The sequence below is a fragment of the Meles meles genome, chromosome 4, assembly GCF_922984935.1.
Source record: "Meles meles chromosome 4, mMelMel3.1 paternal haplotype, whole genome shotgun sequence".
Taxonomy (NCBI): domain Eukaryota; kingdom Metazoa; phylum Chordata; class Mammalia; order Carnivora; family Mustelidae; genus Meles; species Meles meles.
Genome location: NC_060069.1, coordinates 5,277,224 through 5,302,223, shown reverse-complemented (window position 1 = coordinate 5,302,223; position 25,000 = coordinate 5,277,224). Strand labels below are relative to the sequence as shown.

The 25,000-nt window shown below is 39.8% G+C and overlaps 1 protein-coding gene across 1 annotated transcript in view; it reads left to right on the top strand.

Annotated features, from left to right (window-relative positions):
- Positions 1-24,723, top strand: part of PCCB (propionyl-CoA carboxylase subunit beta) — a 108,957-nt gene extending 84,234 nt beyond the window's left edge. Inside the window, exons 10-15 of the mRNA XM_046004002.1 lie at positions 7,784-7,907; positions 20,400-20,507; positions 20,762-20,862; positions 21,271-21,369; positions 22,745-22,844; positions 24,459-24,723. Coding sequence (XP_045859958.1) covers positions 7,784-7,907; positions 20,400-20,507; positions 20,762-20,862; positions 21,271-21,369; positions 22,745-22,844; positions 24,459-24,580 — 654 coding nt within the window. The 3' untranslated portion in view covers positions 24,581-24,723. The remainder of the gene's footprint in view (positions 1-7,783; positions 7,908-20,399; positions 20,508-20,761; positions 20,863-21,270; positions 21,370-22,744; positions 22,845-24,458) is intronic.
- Positions 24,724-25,000: the final 277 nt, after the last annotated feature.

The window sequence follows — 25,000 nt, the reverse complement described above, 5'->3', positions numbered from 1 at the left end:
CAGACAACTAAGGTCCCCTACTCCATCATCATCCTCCCTCCTCCTCTATACTGTTTTCTCCAGTGGCTGCACCAATTTACATTTTCATCAACAATGCATAAGGCTTCCTTTTTCTCTACATCCTTGCCAACACTTGTTATTTCTTGTCTTTTTGATACTGTCCATCCTGAGAAATGTGAATTGGTATCTCTTCATGGCTTTGATCTTAGCATTTCCCTGGTTAGTGATGTCTGTTGTCTATCTGTGTGTTCCTTCAAAATATGTCTGTTCAGGGGCGCAGGGGTGGCTCAGTCATGAAGTGTCTGCCTTTGGCTCAGGTCATGATCCCAGCGTCCTGGGATCAAGCCCTGCCTCAGGCTCCCTGCTAAGTGGGAAACCTGCTTCTCCCTCTTCCATTCCCCCTGCTTGTGTTTTCTCTCTTGCTGTGTCTCTCTGTCAAATAGGTAAAATCTTTAAAAACAACAACAGCAGGGGCGCCTGGGTGGCTCAGTGGTTTAAGCCTCTGCCTTCGGCTCAGGTCATGATCTCAGGGTCCTGGGATTGAGCCCCGCATCAGGCTCTCTGCTCAGTGAGGAGCCTGTTTCTCCCTCTCTCTCTGCCTGCCTCTTTGCCTACTTGTGACCTCTCTCTCTGTCAAATAAATAAAATATTAAAAAAAAAATAAAAACAACAACAGCAACAAAATATGTCTATTCAGGTCTCTGTCCTTTTTAAATTGGATTGTTTGGTTTCTTGGTGTTAAGTTGTGTACGTTTTTTCATACTTTGGATATTAACCCCTTGTTGAATGTATAATTTGCAAATACCTTCTCCCATTGCCTTTTAGTTTTGTTAATCATTTCCTTTGCTGTGCAAAAGCTTTTTTATTCTGGTAGTCCCAATAGTTTATTTTTGCTTTCTTTCCCTTGCCTGAGGAGACATATCCAGACAAATGATGCTAAGCCTATGTCAAAGAAATTACTGGCTTTCTTCTAGTAGCGATATAGTTTCAGGTCTCACATTCGTTTATTTATTTATTTATTTATTTATTTATTTATTTATTTATTTAATTTATTTGACAGACGGAGATCACAAGTAGGCAGAGAGGCAGTCAGATAGAGAGGGAGAAGCAGGGTCCTGCTGAGCAGAGAGCCCAGTGTGGGACTTGATCCCAAGACCCTGGGATCATGACCTGAGGTGAAGACAGATACTTAACTGACTGAGCCACCCAGAAGTCCCTCACTGATCTTTCTTTTCTTTTCTTTCTTTTTTTCTTTAGTCTCCATTTATTTCTGTCTGATCTTTATCATCTCCCCCCACTCCCCCGCCGCCATTAACTTTGGACTTTGTTCTTTTTTTTTTTTTTTAGCTCCTGTATGTATAAGTTTAGAATGTTTATTTGACATTTTTCTTATTTCTGAGATAGGACTGTAGCTCTATAAATTTCCCTCTTAGAACTGCTTTTTCTGTGTCCCAAAGATTTTGGACCATTGTATTTTCAGTTTTCCTAATATATTTTTAAATTTTCTCTGTGTTTGTGGTTTTGTTGTTGTTGTTGATCCATTGGTTGTTTAGTAGCATGTTGTAGCCTCCATGTGTTTGTGTTTTTTTTCCCCTTTCCTTTTTCTGGTAATTGATTACTAATTTCATATTGTGGTGGTTGGAAAAGATATTTCAGTCTTGTTCATTCTCCTTGAGAATGTTCCTTGTGTTCTTGAAATGAACATGTATTCTATTTTTTGGGTGGAACGTTCCATATTAGTCTGTTCTTACGTGTTTTTTATGGGTACTGTTTGCTCATGGATTTTTCTGTCTGGATCTTCTATCCAGGGGTGTAAATGAAGTGTTAAAGTATTACTGTAGTTGTCAATTTCTTTATGTCCATGAATATTTGCTGTATGTATTTAGGTGCTCTGGTGTTGGGTGCATAGATATTTAAAATGTTATATTTTCTTGTTGCATTGGTTCCCTTATCATTATGTAATGGTCTTTTTTGTCTCTTGTTACAGTCTTTGTTTTAAAGTCTATTTTATTTGATATAAGTATTGCTACCCTGGGTTGGTTTTTTTTTTTTTCTTCCAGTTGTATGGAATACTTTCATCCATCCGTTCATTTTCCGTGTGTCTTTGTCTTTAGGTATGAAATGAGTTTCTTGTAGACAGAATACAGATAGGCCTTTTTTTTCTTTTTTTTTTTAATCCATTCCATCACCCTGTGTCTTTTCACTGAAGCCTTTAAACCATTACATTTAAAGAAATTATTGGTATGTACTTGTTGCCATTTTGTTCATTGTTTTCTGGTTGTTTTTATAGTTTTCTGTCCTTTCTTCTCTTGGATTTTTTTTTTTAAACTGTGATCAATGACTTTCTTTAGTGTCATGGTTGGCTTTCTTTCTCTTTATTATTTTGTGTAATTATTATAGGTTTTTTGGTTTGTGGTTACCATGAGGTTCATATATAACATCCTATTTCGGGGAGAGAGAGAGAGAGAGAAAATACAAGCAGGGGGAATGGCAGGGAGAGGAGAAGCAGGCTTCCACTGAGCAGAGAGCTGGACATGGGGCTCAATCCTAGGACCCTGGGACCAGGACCTGAGCCCAAGGCAGATGCTAACTGACTGAGAGGAGACTGAGCCACCCAGGTGCTCCTGGTGGTGGTGTTTTATTTGGGACATTCCTCTGTCTCCTAATTTTGCTTGATTTTTGTGTTTGTTTCTGGGAATTCTGCGTAACAACTACTTCTGCACTTGAGGGAATGGTCTTGTGTATGGTCATCCCATGTATAGACTGTGTGTGCCTGTTGCCTTTGGCTGACTTTCTGGAGGTGTGGCTGGATTGGCTGGGTGTCCCAGGGCATTCTGCTGGGGCTGCTGTGGTGGGATGGCTGGAGCTGAAGTAGGTATGGGCCGGGGTGGTCCTGGGGTTCTCTGCCCAGAGGGTTCCCTGGCAGGACGGCTGAAGTTGAACTAGGTGTGAGCCAGGATGTCCTGGGGTGTTCAGTGCAGGAGGTACCTGCAGATGAGGTGAGGTATTGGTTGGGGTTCCTGCAGTACCCAGCGTTGGAGATGCCCTAGCAGTTAATCTGAATCCAGCGTGTTGAGGGCTTGGGAGTGTTCTGTGGTGCTTTGTACCTTTGTTACATTGGTGAGATGGCTGGAGGTGTAGTGACTGTTGACCTACGATGTCTTGGTGTGTGCTGGGCTGGGGCTGTCTTGGTGGGACAGATTGTGCCGCCACCAGGACTCCTGGATCTTACTCTTGTCCATACTGTCAAGGTAGAGGCAGAGTATGAACTGGGGTGTTCACCCACCCTCTGTCCCAGAGAGAGTTCCAGCAGTTCTCCCCGCTGTTTGGTAGAGTTCTAGAGGTAGATCTTTTATATTCTAGTTTCCCTTTTAAACTGTGGTGGTTCTCCTGTGCCAGACATCCAGGGCTCACTGAGCCCACAGGCCGGCTATGGCGCCCAGACCTGTTCTGATCTGTGCTGCCAGAGTGGAGTAATGGTGCTTATTTAATTATAAGTCTAAGACTGAAGCAGGGCTGGAAATGAGGGTGGGAGACAATGTATAAATGCTATGTTTTAGTTGCAGAAAAAATGCAGCTGAAAAAATGGGAGCAGAAGGAAGAAGAAAGAGTAGCAGAGTAAGTTCACTGATTCTTGTGAGTCAACAGATACCGTTACAAATCGGCAACCCAGTTAGTAGAACAGTAAATAATAGAAGGATGAAGGCTGATAAAATAGGTATAATTACAAAAGTACCCACTAGATAAAAAATATAAACTTTGTAGATGACAGCATAAATACACAAACAGCAAATATAACATGGTTCATAGAGAGTAATTATAGAGTAAAAATCAAATCTTTTATGTGAATAAATATGAATGGCTTAGCTTATTAAACATACTTATTTCCTTTATTAAAAGAAAAAGAGTTTTAATTTGTCTCATAAACCAAGACAGCTTATTGTGGTATATAGGAGACACTTAAAATGATTTTAAAAAGTTAAAAATAAGGGATGGGTGAGCGGTATACCAGAGAACAGAAACAACACAGCAGCATTTGTGATCCTAATATTGGATGAGGTAACATTCAAGCTTTAAATATGACAAGGAAAGATGTTTTTACATGCTAAAAGCTATGATTCATATGGTGATATAAAAAAAAAATCTATGTCCCAAATGATAAAACCATGGACTTTATAAAGCAGAAACTATGGGAAATCCAAGGAGCCATAGGTAGAAACAAATACTTGCCTTAAACACGATTAATACAATACAATACAAATCCCATTCTGCATAGCAAAAATCTATAAAGAAAGTCAAAAGACAAGCAACAAAGTGGGAGGGATATTTGCAATGTAGGTCCCAAATAAAAGACAAATATCCCAGGGTGCCTGGGTGGTTCAGTCAGTTAATCTCCCTCTCCCCTCTCCCCTCCCTGTTCCCCCCTGCTCATGCTATCTTTCTCTCTCTGTCTCTCTCTCTCAAATAAATCTTCAAAAAAAAAAAAAAAAGACTAATATCCTTAATATGTTAAAAAAAAAAAAACCTTAAAAATTGAGGAAATAAAGACGGAAATTGATAGAGAAGCAGGAAACCATGGATAGCTCACAAAAATGTATATAAAACGGACCTTCAACATATGGAAAGATTTTCAACTTGACTCATTATGTTGGAAATGCAAATTAAAATTACACTGAGTCATCATTTCTCATCTGTCAGTTTGGCAAAAAATAAACAACTTGAAAACATTTTCTATTGGTAAGTCTGGCAGAGCAGACTCTCATTAATTGCTGGGAAAGGTTTTTGGTAATTTCTAAGACTAAGTGGGTATTATTTACATGTGAATCCGGAAAACATTGAGGGCAAAGGGAGAGGGAGTGGTGAGAGTCAAAGGTGCTCCCACACCAGCCCTGCCCTTGACAGGAGACTTGGTCAGGTTCGGGGAAGGACTTACTAACTCTTCAGATTCAGCTGGGAACAAGGAGCCACGCCAGCCGCCGAGGGAAGAATGTAGCCTGGGGGCTTTTGTGAAAGGTGCTGACAGTCCTGAGAAGACATTTGAGGACAGCGAGGCAACCCAGCCATCGGCATCAGGAAGGGGACACCACCCCAGAAGATACTTACACTGAAGAGACACTTCTCATTATCCAAAATTATAGACATACAAGGTTACTACTGTTGTGTTATTTGCAATTGCAAAATAATGTAGGCAACTTGAATTTAAAATAATGTAAGCAACACCTGGAAGATGAGTTGAGTAAACCTTGGTACAGGCACACAGTAGAGTACTAGGCAGGAAAAAGAGCAGGCGTGATCTCTGCGAACCGACAAGAAGTGATTCTTGGGATATATGTTGAAGTGAAGAAACCCGAGGTACTAAAGAGTATCTGTCGTAGGCTACTTTCTTTCTTAAACAGAAATGGGAACTGAAAAGGTATACCTGTATCCACTCATTTCTGTAATACGCATGAGAGATAAATCAGAAAATGAGATTAGTGATAGGGTGGGTAGAATTGGGGTGCAAGGGATGAGGAGTGATGTTAAATTATGTTAATGTTTACAAATTTAAAAAAAAAACCCAAGACTGAGTGAAAATCTTTTCAGATGAAATAAAAACAAATTGAACCTGTGTTTCAAATGAATAACTTTTGAACACAGTATTTTGACTATATACCTTTAGTCCAGTGACAAATAGTTGTAAAGCAATTCTGAATTTTTTTTTTTTCAGTCGTATGGGGTAGCATTTCTGAAACTAGTTTCTCTGTCTTTGAGGATTAAATAAGTCCATTTTGAGGATAATGGGAGTCCAGGGTATTGTAGGAGAAAGGAGTTCTGAATTTGGTAAGGGGCGAATTAGAGTGAGTCCTGTGGTTGAATTGGATGAGAATTGGAGCTATTAGTATGAATTCAGTGTTTTCATACGACTTTTAGAAATAAGTGTGTGTGTGTGTGTGTGTGTGTGTGTGTGTGTGTGTATCTGTGGATTTCCTAGCTCTGTCCTCTAGGACAGCTTTTTAGAAGCAGTCTTATCCCCCAACTCCCAATCCCAAAGGGATCTGAACCCTTTGGAGAGATGGCTGATTCTGCGCTTGGCCCAAGAAAAAGTACAAGATGAACCTGAAAGTAAGGTAATTCCAGAATGTAACAGTGCTCAATGAGCGATGGAGAAACATCAGAGTGGCACAGGAACCCTCTAGAATGAGCTCTCTCTGGCAACTATGGAGCAATTTAAACATAAAATAATGATGAGGGCGCCTGGGTGGCTCAGTGTGTTAAAGCCTCTGCCTTCGGCTCAGGTCATGATCCCAGGGTCCTGGGATCGAGGCCCGCATTGGGCTCTCTGCTCGACGGGGAGCCTGCTTCCCTCTCACTCTCTCTGCCTGCCTCTCTGCCTACCTGTGATCTCTGTCTGTCAAATAAATAAAAAATTGTGATCTCTGTCTGTCAAATAAATAAAATCTTTAAAAAAATGATGATAAAGATTACAGTCCACATAATAAAACAAGAATTCCCAAGTTCATACTTGTGGATGATGTAAATAAATGGGAAAGACAGAGACCTTTTTGATAATAGAATGCCAACTAATAAATGGGGGGAGGGAAATCCCCATTCGACAGCTATCATGACAATAATTCGGTCAGGGAAGAGTCATGAGTGCTAAAGCTAGTGGGTGAAATTGTGATGAAAAATAGGAATTTTTCATTTCTAAGAATTTCCCCACAGTATACTTATTAAATATGGAAAAGTAAGAAATTTGCAGGAGAGAGGCCTGCATATGTTACCACCATTAATGGCCAAATTTACATTATGCTCCTCCCCTCCTTTAAAGTAGGCTCCACACCCAGCGTGGAACCCAGTACCAGGCTTGAACCCATGATCCTAAGATCAAGACCTAAGCTATGATCAGGAATCAGACACAAAACTGACTGAGCCACCCAGGTGCCCCATTTTGTGCCTTTGGATGTGATTTACTGGGAGGGTCACTTCTGTGATACTCTGCCCAAAATGCTCACCCTGAAATTAAATATGAAGAAATACTAAACCCAAATGGAAGACAAATAACCAAATGACCAATCTATGGTCTTCAAAGATGTCATGATCATAAAGAAAAGGACTGAGGGGGCGGATATTAAAGGAGGCTAAAAGAAGTGACTGGTGCTCTTCCGTTAGATTCTAGAACCAGATTTTTGTTGCTATAAAGAGTGTTATTGGAATAACTGGCAAAATTTGAACAAGGGTTTATAATAGTAGTATTAGTTTACTGATTTTGACAGTCTCACTGCAGTTATATGAGAATGTCCTTGTTCTTAGGAGATACATACTGAGGTACTTAGAGGTAAAACGGCATCATGTCTGTAGCTTACTCTCAAAAAGTTCAGAGAAAAATTGTGTGTATAAATATACATATGTAGAGAAAAGAAAAAATATGTATGAATACAGAGGAGAGAGAGGACATGTGGGTGGGGACAGAGAGAGGGAACAGTAAAATCGTCTGTGGTAAAATGTTAAATGGATTATCTAGATGAAGGATATATACTTTTTTTTTTAATTGTTCCAGAAATTTTTATGTAAGTTTAAAATGATTTCAAAGTAAGGTTAAAAGAGCAAAATAATGCCAAATTCAAATGGAACCTTTAAAAATAGAGTGAACTTGTTTATCCTCCCCAGCGGAGTAGGGGTGCTGCCCTCCTTGCATGCTTACAGACCCTGCGGTGGGTGGGGGCTCTCCAGCTTTGTCATTCTGTAATGTAGTTTTGTCTGGTTCTTTATCATTTGGAGCTCAGGTGTAAATTTATCCCTGCAGGTTGTTGATGAGCGAGAATTTTTTGAGATCATGCCCAATTATGCCAAGAACATCGTTGTTGGTTTTGCAAGAATGAATGGGAGGACCGTTGGAATTGTTGGCAACCAACCTAAGGTGGCTTCAGGTAGGTGGGAGAGGCTCTCACACACCTCGGGTGGCAGCTGGGGGCCAGGGCTGCCTGGGCTTACAGTGTCTGCCTTCTGGCCTCTCTTCAGATGAACCCTCCATGGACAGAGAAGAAACTCAGATGTTGTTGTAATATCTCTTTTAATGTTCATATCCCAGAATGCTTCTTTCATTCTTTAAATTTTTAAGGGTTTATAGATAAGTTTCTTTTTTGAGTCAAGAGAGTCTTTATTTTTTCAGAGGTCTGCTTTCTGTTTCCCCCTAGTTAGATTTCTCTCTCACCCACTGAACTGTGAGCTCCATGAGGGCGGGGGTGTTGGTGTCCTCGCCATCGTTTTATCTCCGGTGCCTTCCCTGGTGCCTGGTACACAGTTGGAGACTCCTCCATGGCTGTGCTCTGGGTATAGTTGGTGGAAGTGTGACATGGGGACTGTAGACAATACTTTTCTCCTATTTTCCTTCTTAGGTTTGTTTTGAATCCCTGTGTAGGAGAAATATGCCCTCCCTTATTGACCCAGCTTCATCTTTTATTTCTGTTTTTTTTTTAACAATATTTTTTATCATGGTAATATATACATAAATAACCTAAAAGTTCCTGTTTTTTTTTTTTTTTTAAGAATTTATTTGTTTATTTGACAGAGATCACAAGTAGGCAGAGAGGCAGGCAGAGAGAGAGAGAGAGGAAGCAGGCTCCCTGCTGAGCAGAGAGCCCAAAGCAGGACTCGATCCCAGGACCCTGAGATCATGACCCGAGCTGAAGGCAAAGGCTTAACCCACTGAGCCACCCAGGTGCCCAAAGGTTGCTGTTTCAACCATTTTTAAGGGTATAATGTAGTGGCATTAATTACATTCACATTGTGTGCAGCTGTAACCATTATCCTCCAGAAATTTTTCAAGTAGAAAGAGACTCCTTTCCTCCTTACCCCCAGACCTTGATAATCTAAATCTACTTTCTATGAATCTACCCATTCTAGATATCCCGTGTAAGTGGAATCACGTAGTAGTTGTCTTTCTGTGTCTAATTTATTTTACTTCACATAATGTTTTCAGGTTTCATCAACATGGTAGCATGTATCAGAACCTTATTTTAACTTTTCATGGCTAAGTAATATTCCATAGCATGTGTATACCACATTTTGTTTAATCATTCATCTGTGATGGACACTTGTGTTGTTTCCAACTTTTGGCTATCGTGAATAACACTGCAATAAACATCGGTATGCAAGTATCTATTTGAATCCCTGTTTTCAGTTCCTTTGAGTATATACCTATGAGTGGCATTATTGAGTCGTATGGTAATTTTATGTTTATTTTGAGGAAACATTGTACTGTTTTCCACAGTGGCTGCCCGTTTTACATTCTCACTAACAAAGCAGGGGGTTCCAGTTACATCGCACTGTCTCCAGCACTTGTTATTTTCTGGTGTGTTTTGATAATAGCTATCCTACTGGGTGGTTTTCATTTAAATTTCCCTAATGATTGGTGATGTTGAGCATCTTCGCATGTGCGTATTGGCCATTTGTATGTCTTCTTTGGAGAAATATCTATTAGATTCCTTTGTGCATTTTTAATTATTTATTTTTGTTGTCGAATTGTTGGAATGCTTTATATTTTGGATATTAAACCCTTGTCAGCGATATGATTTGCAGTATTTCCTCCCATTCTGTAGGTTGTCTTTTCACTTTCTTGATAATGTCATTTGGTGCACAAAATTTTTAAAATTTGATGAAGTCCAATATATCTTTGTTGTTTGTGCTTGGCAGAGTACCTGTTGACAAGTCCAGTGTCATGAAGCTTTCTCCCTAAGTTTTCTTTTAGGAATTTTATGCTCTTAGCTTTTACATTTAGGTTTGATCAATTTTGAGTAAATTTTTACATATGAGTTAAGGGTCCAACTTTATTCTTTTGCACATAAAATCCAGTTACCTGAACACCCATTTGTTGAATAGATGGTTCCTTCCCAATTGAATAACTTGGTATCCTTGTCAAAAATCAATAGGCTGTAGATGTACATTTTTTTCCCTGGACTCTTAATACTATTTAATTGGTCTAATTAGGTTTATCCACATGCTGGTTTTCATTACCGTAGTTTTATGTACTAAGTTTTGAATTGAGAAGTGTGAATCTTCTCTCTTTTTTTTTTTTTTTTTTTTTTTTTAAGTTGTTTTGGGGGGTGCCTGGATGGTTCAGTGGGTTAAGCCTCTCTGCCTTCAGCTCAGGTCATGGTCCCAGGGTCCTGGGATCAAGCCCCGTATTGGGCTCTCTAGAGCTCAGCAGGGAGCCTGCTTCCTCTCCTCTCTCTGCCTCCCTCCCTGCCTACTTGTGATTTCTATCAAATAAATAAAAATCTGAAAAAAAAAAAAAAAAAAAAAAAAAAAAAAAAAAAAGACTGGTTTTGCTTTATGGGTCCTTGCAATTCCATATGAATTTGAGGATTGGCTTTTCCATTTATGCAAAAAAGCATGTTGGAATTCTGATAAGTTTTGCATTGAATCTGTAGATCACTTTAGGTAGTATTAACATCTTAATGTTTCAACCTGTGAGCATAGGGTGTCTTTCCATTTATTTTGGTCTTTTATTTCTTTCAATAATATTTTGTAGTTTTTAGTGTACAAGTCTTTCACCTCTTTTCACCTCTTGGTTAAATTTACTCTTATGTGTTTTATTCTTTTAGATACCATTATAAATGGAATTACTTTCTTGATTTCCTTTTTGGATTGTTTGTTAGTGTATAGAAAGACAACTACACAACTGATTTTTGTTTGTTGGTCCTGCAACCTGCAACTTTGCAGAGTTTATTAGCTTTACTAGCCTTCTTGTGGATTCTCTGGGATATTATATGGGATCATATTTTTTGCAAAAAAGATATTTTTACTTTCTCTCCAATTTGGATACTTTTTATTACTTTTATCTTGTCTAGTTGTTCTGGCTAGAATATCCAGCACACTGTTAAATAGCATTGGTGAAAGCAGGCATCCTTATTTTGTTCCTGATCTTAGGGAGGGGGTGAACTTTGTCTTTCACCATTGAATATGTTAGGTATGGAATTTTCATAAATGCCCTTCATTGTGGTGAGAAAATTTCCTTTGGTTCCTGGTTTTCGGAATCTTTTTTTTTTTTTTTTTAAATCTTGAAGCATTGGTAGATTTTTGTCAGATTCCTTTTCTGCAACATTTGAAATGATTGTGTAGTTTTTGTCCTTCATTGATACTTTGTATGTTGAACCACTCTGCATTATTACAGTACATCCACCTTGGTCATGGTGTATAATCCTTTTTATAAAATACATTTTATTTTTGGAGCTCTTTTGGAGCAAAATTAAGTGAAAACTATAGAGTTCCCATATACAATCTGCTATCACACATGCACAGCTTCCTTCACTATTAACATCCTGAACCAGAGTGGTGCATTTGTTACAACTGATGAATGTACATTGACACACCAGGAGTTTCTGTTCTGCTTCCTCACCAGGATTTGATCTTGTCAGTCAGTGTTCTGGATTTTGGCCATTCTCATAGTTGTGTAGTGGTATCTCATTTTGATTTGCGCATTTCCCTGATGACATGATGTGGAGTATCTTATCATGTGCTTATTTGCCATATGTATATTTTTGTTTCCTTTGGTGAGGTGTCCAGATCTTTAGCCCCCCCCCCCTTAAAATCTTTAGCTCATTTTTAAATCAGGTTTTCTTATTGTTGAGTTTTAAGAGCTTTTTGTATCCATTAGATAGCAATTCCTTTATCACATGTATATTTTGCAAATATTTTCTCCCAGACTGTTACCTTCTCATTTCTCTAGACAGCATCATTTGTAGAGCAGAAATTTTAAATTGTAATGAGGTTAGCTTATCAATGATTTTTTCCTAGATGGTGCCTTTGGTAGTGTCTCTGGGAAGATGCCACCATTCCCAGAGTTGTTTTTCTCCTATGTTATGTTCTAGGTGTTTTCAAGTTTTGTGTTTTGCATTCAGGTCCCTGGATCCATTTTTGAGTTAATTTTCATGTAAAGTTTAAGGTCTGTGTCTAGATTAATTTCTTTGCTTGTGGATTTCCAGTTTTTCAAGCACTATTTGTTGAAAAGATGGTCTTTCTTCTATTATATTGCCTTTTATTTATTTATTTAATTTATTATCAAAGATCAGTTTGTTATATTTATGTGGGTCTATTTCTGGTTTCTCTGTTTCACTGATGTATTTGTTTTTTCTTTCACCAATACTACATGTCTTGATATCTGTAGCTTTATAGTAAGTCTTGCAGTTAGGTATTATCAGTCCTTCAACTTTACTTTGTCCTTCAATATTGTGTTGGCTGTTCTGGGGTTTTTGCCCCTCAGTATATTTTTAGAATAAGTCTGTCAATAATCCACAAAATAACTTGTTGGGATTTTGATTGTAATAGTGTTAAATCTAGAGAGCAAGTTGGAAATACCTGACTTCTTGATAAGATTGAGTCTTCTTATCCATAAACAGAATATGTTTCCATTTATTCAGTTTTTCCATTTTAGAGTTGTGTGGTTTTCCTCATATAGATCTTAAAATATGTTTTGTTAGATTTCTGCCTATGTGTTTCTTTTTTGGGTAATGTAAATAGTATTGTGTTCTTAGTTTCATATTCACTACTGGTATATAGGAAAGTGAGTAACTTTCGTGTATTAACTTTGTATCCTGCAAACTTGTTATAACTGCTTATTAGTTTGAGCAGTGTTTTTGCCAATTTTTAGGATTTTCTACATAGATTATTATGTTATCTGTGAACAAAGACAGTTTGATTTCTTCCTTCCCAGTCTGTGTACCTTTTGTATATTTTCTTATTTTATTGGATTAGCTAGAACTTGCAGTACAGTTTTGAAAAGTAGTGGTAAGAGGGGACATTTTTTTTTTTAAAGATTTTATTTATTTATTTGATAGAGATTGCAACTAGTCAGAGAGGCAGGCAGGGAGAGAGATGAGGAAGCAGGCTCCCTGCTGAGCAGAGAGCCAGATGTGGGGCTTGATCCCAGGACCCTGGGATCATGACCTGAGCTGAAGGCAGAGGCTTTAACCCACTGAGCCACCCAGGCGCCCCAAGAGGGGACATTTTTGCCTTGTATCTGATCTTAGGTACTTAGGAAGGCTTCTAGTTTTTCACCATTATGTATAATGTTAGCTGTAGATTTTTTTGTTAGATGTTCTTTATCAAGTTGAGAAGTTGCCTTTTTATTCCTAGTATTGCTTTTTCTGTATCTACTGATAGGTTCATGTGATTTTTCTTCTTTAGCCTGTTGATGCAATGGATTACATGAATTGATTTGCAAACATTGAATCTGCCTACCTATGATAAATCCTAGTTGGAAGTGGTATATAATTATTTTTATAACATTGCCAGATTTGATTTGCTAATATTTTGTTGAGGATTCTTATGTCTGTGTTAATGAAAGACATTGGTCTGAGTTTTCTTGTAATGTCTTTGTCTGGTTTTAGTAATAGCATAATGCTGGCCTCACAGAATAATTTAGGAAATATTCGCTCTGATTCTTTCTGGGAGAGATTTTAGAGAATTGGTATAATTTCTTAAATGTTTTATAGAATTCACCAGTAAACTTTCTGGGCTCTGTCTGTTTTTAAAATCACATAAGAAATAAAAAATGATAGGGGGCACCTGGTGGCTCAGTGGGTTGAGCCTTGCTTTCGGCTCAGGTCATGATCCCAAGGTCCTGGGATTGAGCCCCATATTGGGCTCTCTGCTCAGCAGGGAGCCTGCTTCCTCCTCTCTCTCTCTCTCTCTGCCTGCCTCTCTGCCTACTTGTGATCTCTATCTGTCAAATAAATAAATGAAATCTTTTAAAAAACTGGTATTACAAAAAATGGTATTTCCCCATGTAGTTGCCTTTCCTAGAGATCTTTTTTTCTTCATACAGTTATGTGGTATGGTCTAGTTTTTTTGTTTGTTTATTGTGTTTTTTTTGTTTGTTTTGTTTTGTTTTTTTTTTTCATTTCAACCTGAGGGATTCCCTTTTCCATTTCTTGTAGGGAAATTCTAGTGATAATGAACTCTTCAGCTTTGATATTGGAATGTCTTAATTTGTCCCTCATTTTTCAAGGACAGTTTGCCAAACATGGGGTTCTTGGTTGACAGTTTTATTCTTTCAGTGCTCTAAGTCATTCCATTGTCCTTTGGGTTCCATGGTTTTAATACTCAGATATCAATTGATAATTTTACTGAGGATCTCTTGTGTATGGTGAGTCACTTCTGTCTTGCTACTTTTAAGATTTTGTCTTTATCTTTTAGTAATTTGATGGTAATGTGGCTGAGTGGAGGTTCTGTTTGTGTTTATCCTACTTAGTTTCTTGGATCTGTCGCTTCATGTCTTACATCAAATTTGGGAAGTTTTTGGACATTATTTCTTCAAATCTCTGTCCCTTTTTTCTCTATCTCCTCCCTCTGGTATTTCCTCGCTGCATATGTTGGTTTGGATGATGGTATTTCATAGGTCTCTTAGTTTCTATTCACGTCATTTTTTCTTTTCTTTTTACTCAGACTGGATAATTTATCTTCAGGTTTCTTGATCCTTTCTTCTTTTTCTCAAATCTGCTATTGCTCCCCTGTAGTGATTTTTTTTTTTTTTTTTTTTTTTTTAATTTCAGTTATGGTAGTTTTCAGCCCCAGAATTTGTTTGGTTCCTTTTTATGATTTCTTTCTTTTTGATATTCTCATTTTGTTCATATATTTTTTCCTGATTTTTAAATTTCTTTGTTCATGTTTTTCTTGATCTCTTTGACCATATTTAAGAGAGTTATTTTAAATTTTTATTGTCAGGGGCATCTGGGTTGCTTAGTTGGTTAAGTGTCTGCCTTTGGCTCAAGTCATGACCCCAGGGTCCTGGGGGATGCAGAGTCCTGCATCAGGCTCTCTGCTCCCTGGGGAGCCTGCTTCTCCCTCTCCCTCTGCTTGCCACTCCCTGTACCTGTGCTCAGTCTCTCTATCTCTATCAAATAAATAAATAAATAAATTTTAAACAAACAAAAAAATTGTCTAGTAAGTTCAGTGTCTGGCTTCCTGAGGGACATTTTCTGTCTATTTATTTTGTCTGAGTGACTGTTTTCCTGTTTCTTTGTAAGCCTTGTTATCTTTTATTAAAAACTAGACATTTGGATATTATAATTTAAGTTTTGTTGTTATTGATCACTGAATGCTGTAATAGTCCATTTGTCTAGTAACTTCTCCTGATTATTTTTGCAGCGTATATTCCTTTCTGTATGTGGTCACTGAAGTTTCTTTTCCTTAACTTGTATCCAGCTGGGGTTTTAACAGAGGTATCCTTGAACACCAGGTGCTAAAACAGACAAACAAGGAAACACCTCTTCTGGTCTTTGAGAATTGGCTCTGTGCTGGGGTTCTCTCACTTAGCCAGACTTAAACTGAACTTAGGGATCAACCCAAGGTTAACACATAAGATCTTCTTAGGTTATTTGTTGATAATGTGTTTTCATTTTCATTCATCTTAAGATATTTCCTTTTCTTAGGTCTTTTCTGAGCATGTATCTGGTTCTAGACATATCCGTGTCTTTCTGAAATATCCTGTATATGTAAGTGTTCTTGAGTGCCCTAATTTCCAAGAGAAACTCTGTTTTTTGTTTTTTGTTTTTCCTTTTTCCTCCTAGGCCTTAGATGATTGAAGCATAATCTTTTGTCCCAGATATCTGCAGGTTTTTCCTTTGTTTTTGAGCAATGTCGGTCACTTTTCTGGCCTGGGTGAGGTCCAAGTTAGGTGAAACAGAGATGAAAGTCAGTCTTTCAGACAACTTAGAACAGACCTGTGTGATAATTGGTGACTAAGGTCTTCTTTGTTCCCTCTAGAACTAGGGAGAGTATGGGGCAAGTGTAATTAAGAATACCAACAAGACTTTCCTACTATTTTTAAGTTGCTTTATTCTTTTCTTTCTTCTCTTCTCTTCTCTTTTCCTTCCATCCTTCCTTTCTTCCCTTCCCTTCCCTTCCTTCCTTCTTTTTTTAAGTAGGCTCCATGCCCATCATAGGGCTCAAACTCATAACCCTGAGATCAAGAGTCAGATGCTCTACTACCTGAGCCCCCAAGATACCCCTTAAGTTGCCTTTTTTCTTGATTTGACTTTCTTTTGATTGTTGTAAACCTTCATTTATTCCAGAGTTTCTGCTTGTTTGTTATGTATCTGTTGGAGGATAGGAGCTTGGAGCTGCCCACTTCACCATTTTGTTGTTTAGAAAAAGTGTTTAAAGTCAGGAATCCACACCTATTGAAAACTGCATTTTGTTCTTCCAGTAAGTTCATAACTGTCCATACATTCCTTTAGTTTCTCCTTTTAGCTATGTCATTCCCTGGCATGGACTTCACATGGTTTCTTGTGTCTGCTTTAAGATCTTTCTCAACCCATGACTATGTCTGCAGGTACAGGTTGACTTTCATAGGCTCATTTTTTAAGAAACTGCTTTGCTTGTCCTGAAAGTTTTCTCTATAAATAGCCAGAATGTCTATCCCAGGGGCCATCCCCAGCTCTGGCTAGAGCCTGAACACTTGAATCCATTGTGGTTCCTTGACTTCTTTTTTACTTGGCTTAAAAATTCTTTGTGATATTTATGGAAAGGTAAGATGTGGAAGTTCAGGAGGTTACTGCATTTTTGAAGAAAGCTTCATTTTATTGACTTCTTCATTCCCTGTTACCAAAAGGCCACTTTAGAGGCTCAGATAGGGAGCTTCTGTTCTGGTTCTCGTTTTTTCCTTGTAGCAATTAGCCACAGCTCCTTGGGCACTCTCTGGGTGCCAGGCTCTCTGTATATCCCTAGGACTTGGCCTAAGATGCTAAGACCAGGCCTCTGGACATGGGGCCCATTCCATGGCAGCTCAGGGCTGCAGGTTTTCCATTTCTGTGTTCATTTCCCCAATGATTACATCTTGTTTTGGTTGTCAGTGCTCATCTTTCTTTTCAATTTGATTTTGAGTATAGCCTCTGGGTACTTTCTGCAGTTTCTTAATTTAGAATTTTTTTTTTTTTCTGGGAATTATCACTCAGATTCTTTATTTCAGATGATTAACATACATTTTGGATAGGAAGGAAGGGAGATTTAAAACATTTTTCTTTTATTGAGTTATAATTTACACACGATAAAATATACAGCTTTCAAATGCTCGTTTTGATAGGTTTTGACAATTTGACAGCTGTATCCAACCTTGTTATCACTGTCCAAAACAAGATACAGAACATCTCAGAAAATGCATTTAGCAAGAGGAAAGTTTTCCCTATTTTTCTGAGTTATTTCTTTATCATTATTTTTAGCATTCTTATATATTTTGGATGTGAGTCCTTTTTCAGGTATGTGTTCAGTAAATTAATGGTGTCTTTAGACTTGCATTATTTTAAACGTTGAATGAAGCCCCATTTATCAATGTTTTTTTATTTATGATTAGAGCTTTTGTGTCCTTTCCAACAAATTTTTGCCTACTACAAGGTTGCAAAGATAGTCCAATATTATTGCCTAGTTTTGTAGTTCTGGATTTTATATTAAGGTCTGTGATCTATTTTGAATTAATTTTGATAAATAGAATGAAACGGTCTAATTTCGTGGTGTGTGTGTGTGTGTTTGTGTGTGTGTGTTTTTTTTTTTAATATAGATAGTTAATTGTTTCATCACCATTTGTTAAGAAGACTTCTTTCCACATTGAATTGTTTTGGTGCCAGGTCTAAAATCAGTTGTGTGGTTCTCTTTCTTCACAGTCTATCCTGTTTCATTGTCTTTTTGTCTACCTTATTGCCTTGATTATTGAAGCTTTATAGTTCTTAGTGTTCTCAACTTGGGGCAGTGTCAGGATCCTGGGAACATCTGACAATGTTGGAAACATTTTTGGTTGTCACAAGTGTGGATTCTGGGGGACAGTGGGTGCTACTGGCATCAAATGGGTGGAGGCCAGAGATGCTGCACAACATCCTATACACACAAGACAAACCCCATCAACAAAGAATTATCCAGTCCAAAATGTTAATAGTGTTGAAGTTGAGAAACTGTGCTTTTTTTGTAAGTCTTGAAAAGTCAACTAGTGTAAGTCTTCCAATAAAAAAAAATTGTTTTGCTATTCTCCTTTGTATTACCATATGAATTTTATTTTTATTTATTTATTTTTAAATATTTTATTTGATAGAGCGAGAGAGGGAATACTAGCAGGAGGAGTGGGAAAGAGAGAAGCAGGCTTCCCACTGAGCAGGGAGCCTGACGTGAGGCTCAGTCCCAGGACCCTGGGATCATGACCTGAGCCTAAGGCAGACACTTAATGACTGAGCCACCCAGGTGCCCCTACCATATGAATTTTAGAATCTGCTTATCAATTTTTGTAAGAGAATGCCTATGATTTTGATAGTAATTGCTTAAAAATATAGGCCTGTTCAATATGCTAGCTTATTAAACTTCCCTATGACCCTGCAATTGCACTACTGGGTATTTACCCCAAAGATACAGAAAAGTGAAAAGAAGGGCCATCTGTACCCCAGTGTTTATAGCAGCAATGGCCACGGTCGTCAAACTGTGGGGAGAACCAAGATGCCCTTCAATGGACGAATGGATAAGGAAGATGTGGTCCATATACACGATGGAGTATTATGCCTCCATCAGAAAGGATGAATACCCAACTTTTGTAGCAACGTGGACGGGACTGGAAGAGATTATGCTGAGTGAAATAAGTCAAGCAGAGAGAGTCAATTATATGGTTTCACTTATTTGTGGAGCATAACAAATAACATGGAAGGACATAGGGAAATGGAGAGGAGAAGGGAGTTGAGGGAAATTGGAAGGGGAGATGAACCATGAGAGACTATGGACTCTGAAAAACAACCTGAGGGTTTTGAAGGGGCGGGGGTGGGAGGTTGGGGGAACCAGGTGGTGGGTATTAGGGAGGGCACGGTATTGCATGGAGCGCTGGGTGTGGTGCATAAACAATGAATTCTGTTACACTGAAAAGAAATTAAATAAAAAAGATATATAGGTCTGTTCAGTATGCTAGACTTTAAGATAATTAAGTAGTATATAGTATTTAATAGTAGATGATTAATAATTTATATATTATAACATTATTAATTCATTTATTATATAATTATTTTATGGTATATATAAGTATCAATTAATTAGTTTGATAATATGTAATTAAAATTGAATATAATTAGAAACTTGGTTTCTTGGTTGTAGTAGCTGTATTTCAAGTGCTTAATAGCTCTAGTGGCTACCATGTTGAATAGTACAGTCAGATAACATTCATAGAAAGTTCTTTTGGCCAGCACTGGTATAGATCATTTTGGGAATTTATCTGTTCTTCTGGTCCATGAGTGTATATAACGTTTTTTTTTTAAGATACTCTTATCAGATAATGAAAATTTCACTGTACTCCTAGGTTACTGCTAGTTTTGTTTCTGGTTTTTTTTTTAAAGATTTATTTATTTATTTTAGAGAGAGAGCATGTGAGTGGGGTAGGGGCAGAGGGAGAAGAGAGAATCTCAAGAAGACTTCACTCTGAGTGTGGTGCCAACACCAGGCTTGATCTCATCACCCAGAGATCATGACCTGAGCTGAAACCAGGAGTTGGATGCTTAATTGACTGAGCCACCCAGGTGCCCTATGCTGGTTTTGAGTTATGATTGAATATTGGATGTTGTCAGATCTCTCTTTTTATCTGTTGCAAAGACTGTATGTTTTTTTCTCTATTTAGTATAATTTCATTGGTTTTCACATGTTAGATCAACCCTGACTTCTCGAGATAAACCCCATTTGGTCAGGCTGCATTCGTGTGTTTTGTATATTGCTGGATTTGATTTGGTAATATCTTAGGAATTTTGTGTTCGTGAGGGATTTTGGTCTGCATTCTTCTCTTAAGATGTCCTTGTCTTGTTTTGGCATCCGGGTAATGGGACTTCATACAGTAGGTTGGGAATTATTCCAGGAGACACACTAGTCACTGAGCTCTTACTCTGTGCCACTTTACAGGCACCACCTCCTTTAATCCTTACAACTATGGTAGGAGGTAGTAACATCCCAGCTTTGCAGGTGAGGAACCTCAGGCTCAGAAAAGTAAAGTAAATTCCCAAGGGCACACAGGTATGACTGAAGCCAAGCTATGGGAAGTCGCTAAGAGCAGCCCTTGAATGATACTTCCCACTGCTGGTTCCATGGGGGCAGTTCAGCCTGTAACCCAGGTGGCAGCAGTCCTTTAGCTTGTGAGGCAGAGTCTCCCTGCCTGCAAGCCTGTGCTCCCAGCAAGAGAGCCTGTGCCCTCAGAGCTGAGGCTGCTGCTCCTGGACCCTCTTTGGCAAGTGTCGGGCTGCAAGTGTCTTCCCTATTTTTCTTGGAGTGTAAGGGTTCCCTTCACATTCCCCGATGAGGAAACTTGGATGCCTCCATAAAAATCAGCTCTGGATGGTTTACTGAGGGTATATTCCCATGTGGGTGGAACTGGAAATGGCCCAGAAGCTCAGCATGGATAATCTCTCTCATTCTAGGATGTTTGGATATTAATTCATCTGTGAAAGGGGCTCGTTTTGTCCGATTCTGTGATGCGTTCAATATTCCACTCATCACTTTTGTTGATGTCCCTGGCTTTTTGCCTGGTAAGTCATGACAGAAGTGGGGGCTGGGAGAGGTGGTTTTGCCCAATAAGGCACCCACTTTATTTGGAGGTTTTCTTGTAAAATTTTCTAAGGATTTGTGACATCTCTGTATTCTAGGTGTCTGAAAGATGGGACTGTGGGGTGGGGGTCACTCTGTCCTAGCCCTTTGGGGAGCAGGGGAAGACCTCATAGCTGAGAGTGGCCCTCAAACCTTGTGAGAACTCTTGACCTAGTAACTCTTCCTCATGACCTAGGCACAGCACAGGAATATGGGGGCATCATCCGGCATGGTGCGAAGCTTCTCTACGCATTTGCTGAGGCAACTGTACCCAAAGTCACAGTCATCACCAGGAAGGTGAGGAACTTGTATCAGAGGCTGTGAGCCCACTCCTGGCACCATGGCCATCTTTGGAGGTCTGGCCAAGAGTTTCAGGAGGGTTGGGAAAAGGAGTACACCTTGCTCACTCTTAAAAAGGTCTTTTACAGCCCTCTGGATACATGCTGTGGATATGTTGGTGGTCCTTTCTGGGAACTGAAAGTGTCAGTGGGAAAAAGCCAGCAAAGACAGTGAAAAGTAACTGTGAAAGGCCTCTGGGTTGTGTCCAGATATTCTCTGCTTTGGCTTCCTGGCCTTAGAGACACTGGGCTTTCAGTAGCCCAGGAGAGCTCTTCTTTGTACTTATTTCACTTGGGTTCTTAGGATATTTCAGGGCATGATCTCTTTGACTCGGGCTCTAACATTTAGCATTTGGGTCTGTTCTAGGCATATGGTGGTGCCTATGATGTCATGAGCTCCAAGCACCTTTGTGGCGACATCAACTATGCCTGGCCTACAGCAGAGATTGCAGTCATGGGAGCAAAGGTGAGGGCTTCTAGCTTTCCTTTTGGCTAGGTGCAGGTACTGCACTCTCCTAGCAGGAGCTCATAGGTGGGAAATGCTGGAGAGATGCTGGGCCCCCTCGGATGGGCCAGGATTCTAGGGAGCTGGGGCCTAGACCTTGGAAAGTCTCCCTCCTTGAGCCCCAGGGCCAGCTCTGGCTCCTGTCCTGCCGTCTCATTTCAGGCACATCCTGGTATCTTCATGCTCAGGATGGGAGGGCCCCTGAAGGAGTTTTGAGATTTATCAGTAAAGGGGAAAGGGTTGAGTCAGCTGAACTAGCCTTTGGGAGACTGGACATTCCCTGTAACTCCATCTCATCTCTTCGGGGTGGGGGTGGGGGCTAGAGCCATGCCTTTTAGCCCAGAGAAGCTGAACTGTAGTTCTGACCCTTGGTGACTCTGGGCAAGCTCTAGTAGCGCCCCCCTCCCCCTTATCCATAGAGGGTGCGCTCCAACACCCCAAAGTGGAGGCCCCAAACCAGGATAATACTGAACCCTTTATATGCTGTTTTTTTCTTACACATACTTAGGTACTTATGATAATGTTTAATTTATAAACTAGGCACAGTAAGAAATTAACAACAATAATAAAATAGAATGAGTATAGCAATATACTGTAAAAAAAAAAAAAGTTGTGTGAATGTGGTGTCTCAAAATACCTGGTACTCACTCTTCTTGTGATGTGAGATGGTAAGATGGAGGTGAAGAACATAGGCACTGATGTCAGGAGGTTCATCTGTCTTCTCCTGGAGTGTGGTTGATCCTGGGAAAATGAAACTGTGGATGAGCAAGGACTGCTGTATTCCTGCTGTGGTTCCCACTCCTTTCCTGCTTTGAAACAGCTGTTGGAATTGTACCAGCTAACTCCCTTGGCTCTCCCCAGAGCTGACTTTTGGGGGTTCTGAGGTCAAGGCTCATCTTTTAGACCTCTGTACTTCTACATTTGCAGTCCAGTCTGTCTGCCTTTGGCCAATGAATTGCATACTCAGGATAAGAAAAAAGGAACAGGACATTTTATTTCCTTTGATACAGGGACCATGGATCTAACAGTGGAAAACAGGCCAAACATCTTGGCCTCAAAGAAGGATAGATGCAAGTGGACGGAGTGGGATGGAATCTGGGGACACAAACTGTTGGCTTTGCCTGAGCTGCCTGTCATTGGGACCACAGCTGAAGTCCCATCACACAGCCCCTGGAATCATGATGGTTGACTCCAACAGTGTTTACCTCTATGCCCTTTCTCTCCAGGGCACTTGGTTTTATCGCAAAGTTCACAACCACACACTGTGAGAACGAGTTGAGGGAGGTCTACCCAGGTTGGGACTGCCATTTAAGTTCATTAACTGCTTTCATGACAGGGTGCTGTGGAGATCATCTTCAAAGGGCATGAGAATGTGGAAGCTGCTCAGGCAGAGTATATTGAGAAGTTTGCCAACCCCTTTCCTGCTGCAGTGAGAGGTAGGGATTGTGATGGGGAGGGCAGCCTTGGTCATTTGCTGGGTCACTTGCTGATTGTTTTACTCCACAAAGTCTCACATAACTGCCCTTTGCCCTTGCAGTTGAACCTGGAGATGAGTGAGGGGTGGGATTGTCCCTGGGCAGTCATCACTTAAGGATAGTATCTATGCTGCTTTGGTAACCAGGATCAAAACAACATTGCTGAAATGAAGAAATTTCTTAGTGTTGTTCCAGTTACTTAAGTTTTGTGTAAAAACTTGCTCTAGGGGCACCTGGGTGGCCCAATAGGTTAAAGCCTCTGCCTTCGTCTAAGGTCATGATCCCAGTGTCCTGGGATCGAGCCCTACATTGGGCTCTCTGCTCAGCGGGGAGCCTGCTTCCTCCTCTCTCTCTGCCTGCCTCTCTATCTACTTGTGATTTCTCTCTCTGTCAAATAAATAAATAAAATCTTTAAAAAAAAACTTGCTCTAAAACAGAGTGGCTTAAACAACCAACTTCTTCTTCTTTTTTTTTTTTTTTTTTTTTCTATTTATTTATTTTTTTTTCAGCGTAACAGTATTCATTCTTTTTGCACAACACCCAGTGCTCCATGCAAAACGTGCCCTCCCCATCACCCACCACCTGTTCCCCCAACCTCCCACCCCTGACCCTTCAAAACCCTCAGGTTGTTTTTCAGAGTCCATAGTCTCTTATGGTTCGCCTCCCCTCCCCAATGTCCATTTATTTATTAGAGACCGAGAGAGAGCACGCACAAGGTTGGGGGAGAGGGAGAAGTAGGCACCCTGAGTAGGGAGACTGACATGGGGCTCGATCCTAGCACCCAAGCCAGAGACAGATGCCCAACCAACTGAGCCATTTAGGCACCCCCTTCCTTTTTTTTTTTTTTTTTTTTTTTTGCTTATGTTTCTGAGGGTCATCGATTTGGTCTGGGTTCAGTTAGGTGGCTCTTCTGCTGGTCTTGCCTGGGATGAATCATGCAAAGATAGTGAATTGGCAGTTTGGGGCCGGATAGTCCAAGATGGCTTCACTTACATGGCTGGTGTTGGCTGTCCGCTCAACGCTGCACATAGTTTCATATTCGTAAGGCAGCTACTCCACACTTATGGTGTCCTGAGGGCAACAAGAGGGTAGGAGGGAAAGCTGCAAGGCACCTTGAGACCTAGATTTGGAAATTGAACAGTGTCACTTTTGCCACATTCTGTTGCTCAAAGCAAGTCACAAGGCCAAGTGAGGAAACTGAATCCTTGATGGGAGGAGTGGTGAAATCACATGCAGAGGGACTTGTGTTACAGGGACATGAGGAAGTGTAGTGATTTTTGAAAATACTAATGTGTTTTCTTAACTTTTACTTCCTGTTGACTTTATCTTGACAGGGAGGGGATCAGATTTCATTTTCTTGTCAAGTGCTTCTAAGCCGGAAGTTGGGGCCCTGCCAGAGGAACAGGGATGCTCCTAGGATGCAGGGGAAGGTTCACAGGGCCCGTGCCCACTTACAGTAACTTGGGTCTGGCTCACACTGTCAGCCCCAGTGATGGTGCCCAGGCTGAACATAGATTGAGGGGTGGCATTATCTGGGAATGCAGATGATCTACTTCCTTTTCTGTGCTTCACCAGGATTTGTGGATGACATCATCCAGCCTTCCTCTACACGAGCCCGAATCTGCCGTGATCTGGATGTCTTGGCCAGCAAGAAGGTACAGCGCCCTTGGAGGAAACATGCCAATATTCCACTGTAAATGAATGAAAGGATAATAAACCAAGAGCCAGTTACTGCCTGGCCATTCATACCTGTCCCTGCTTTTTGCAGTCATGGTACCCAGAAATCTAAATACCGGTTATTACTTGAATTGGCTTTTTATTAAATTCTAGGAATATTTCATTTATGCCTTACTGTAAAATTATTTGCTTTATTAAAAATTTGTTTTAACTGCTGTTTTTTTGGGCAGATCTCATTTTTTATTGTAGAAACCTGAAAAATCAAGAAAACAGTACATAGAGTATTGTCACTTACAGCTGGCCCTTATTTGACACCTCTGTGTATATTTTTCCTTTTCCCCCAGATTTTTTTTCTTGGTGGGTGAGCATTTTTTAGGGCCAGGTACCTACCTGCTTAGGCTTCAGTTGTTTACTTTTAAGTAATATTTAATAATGTGCCC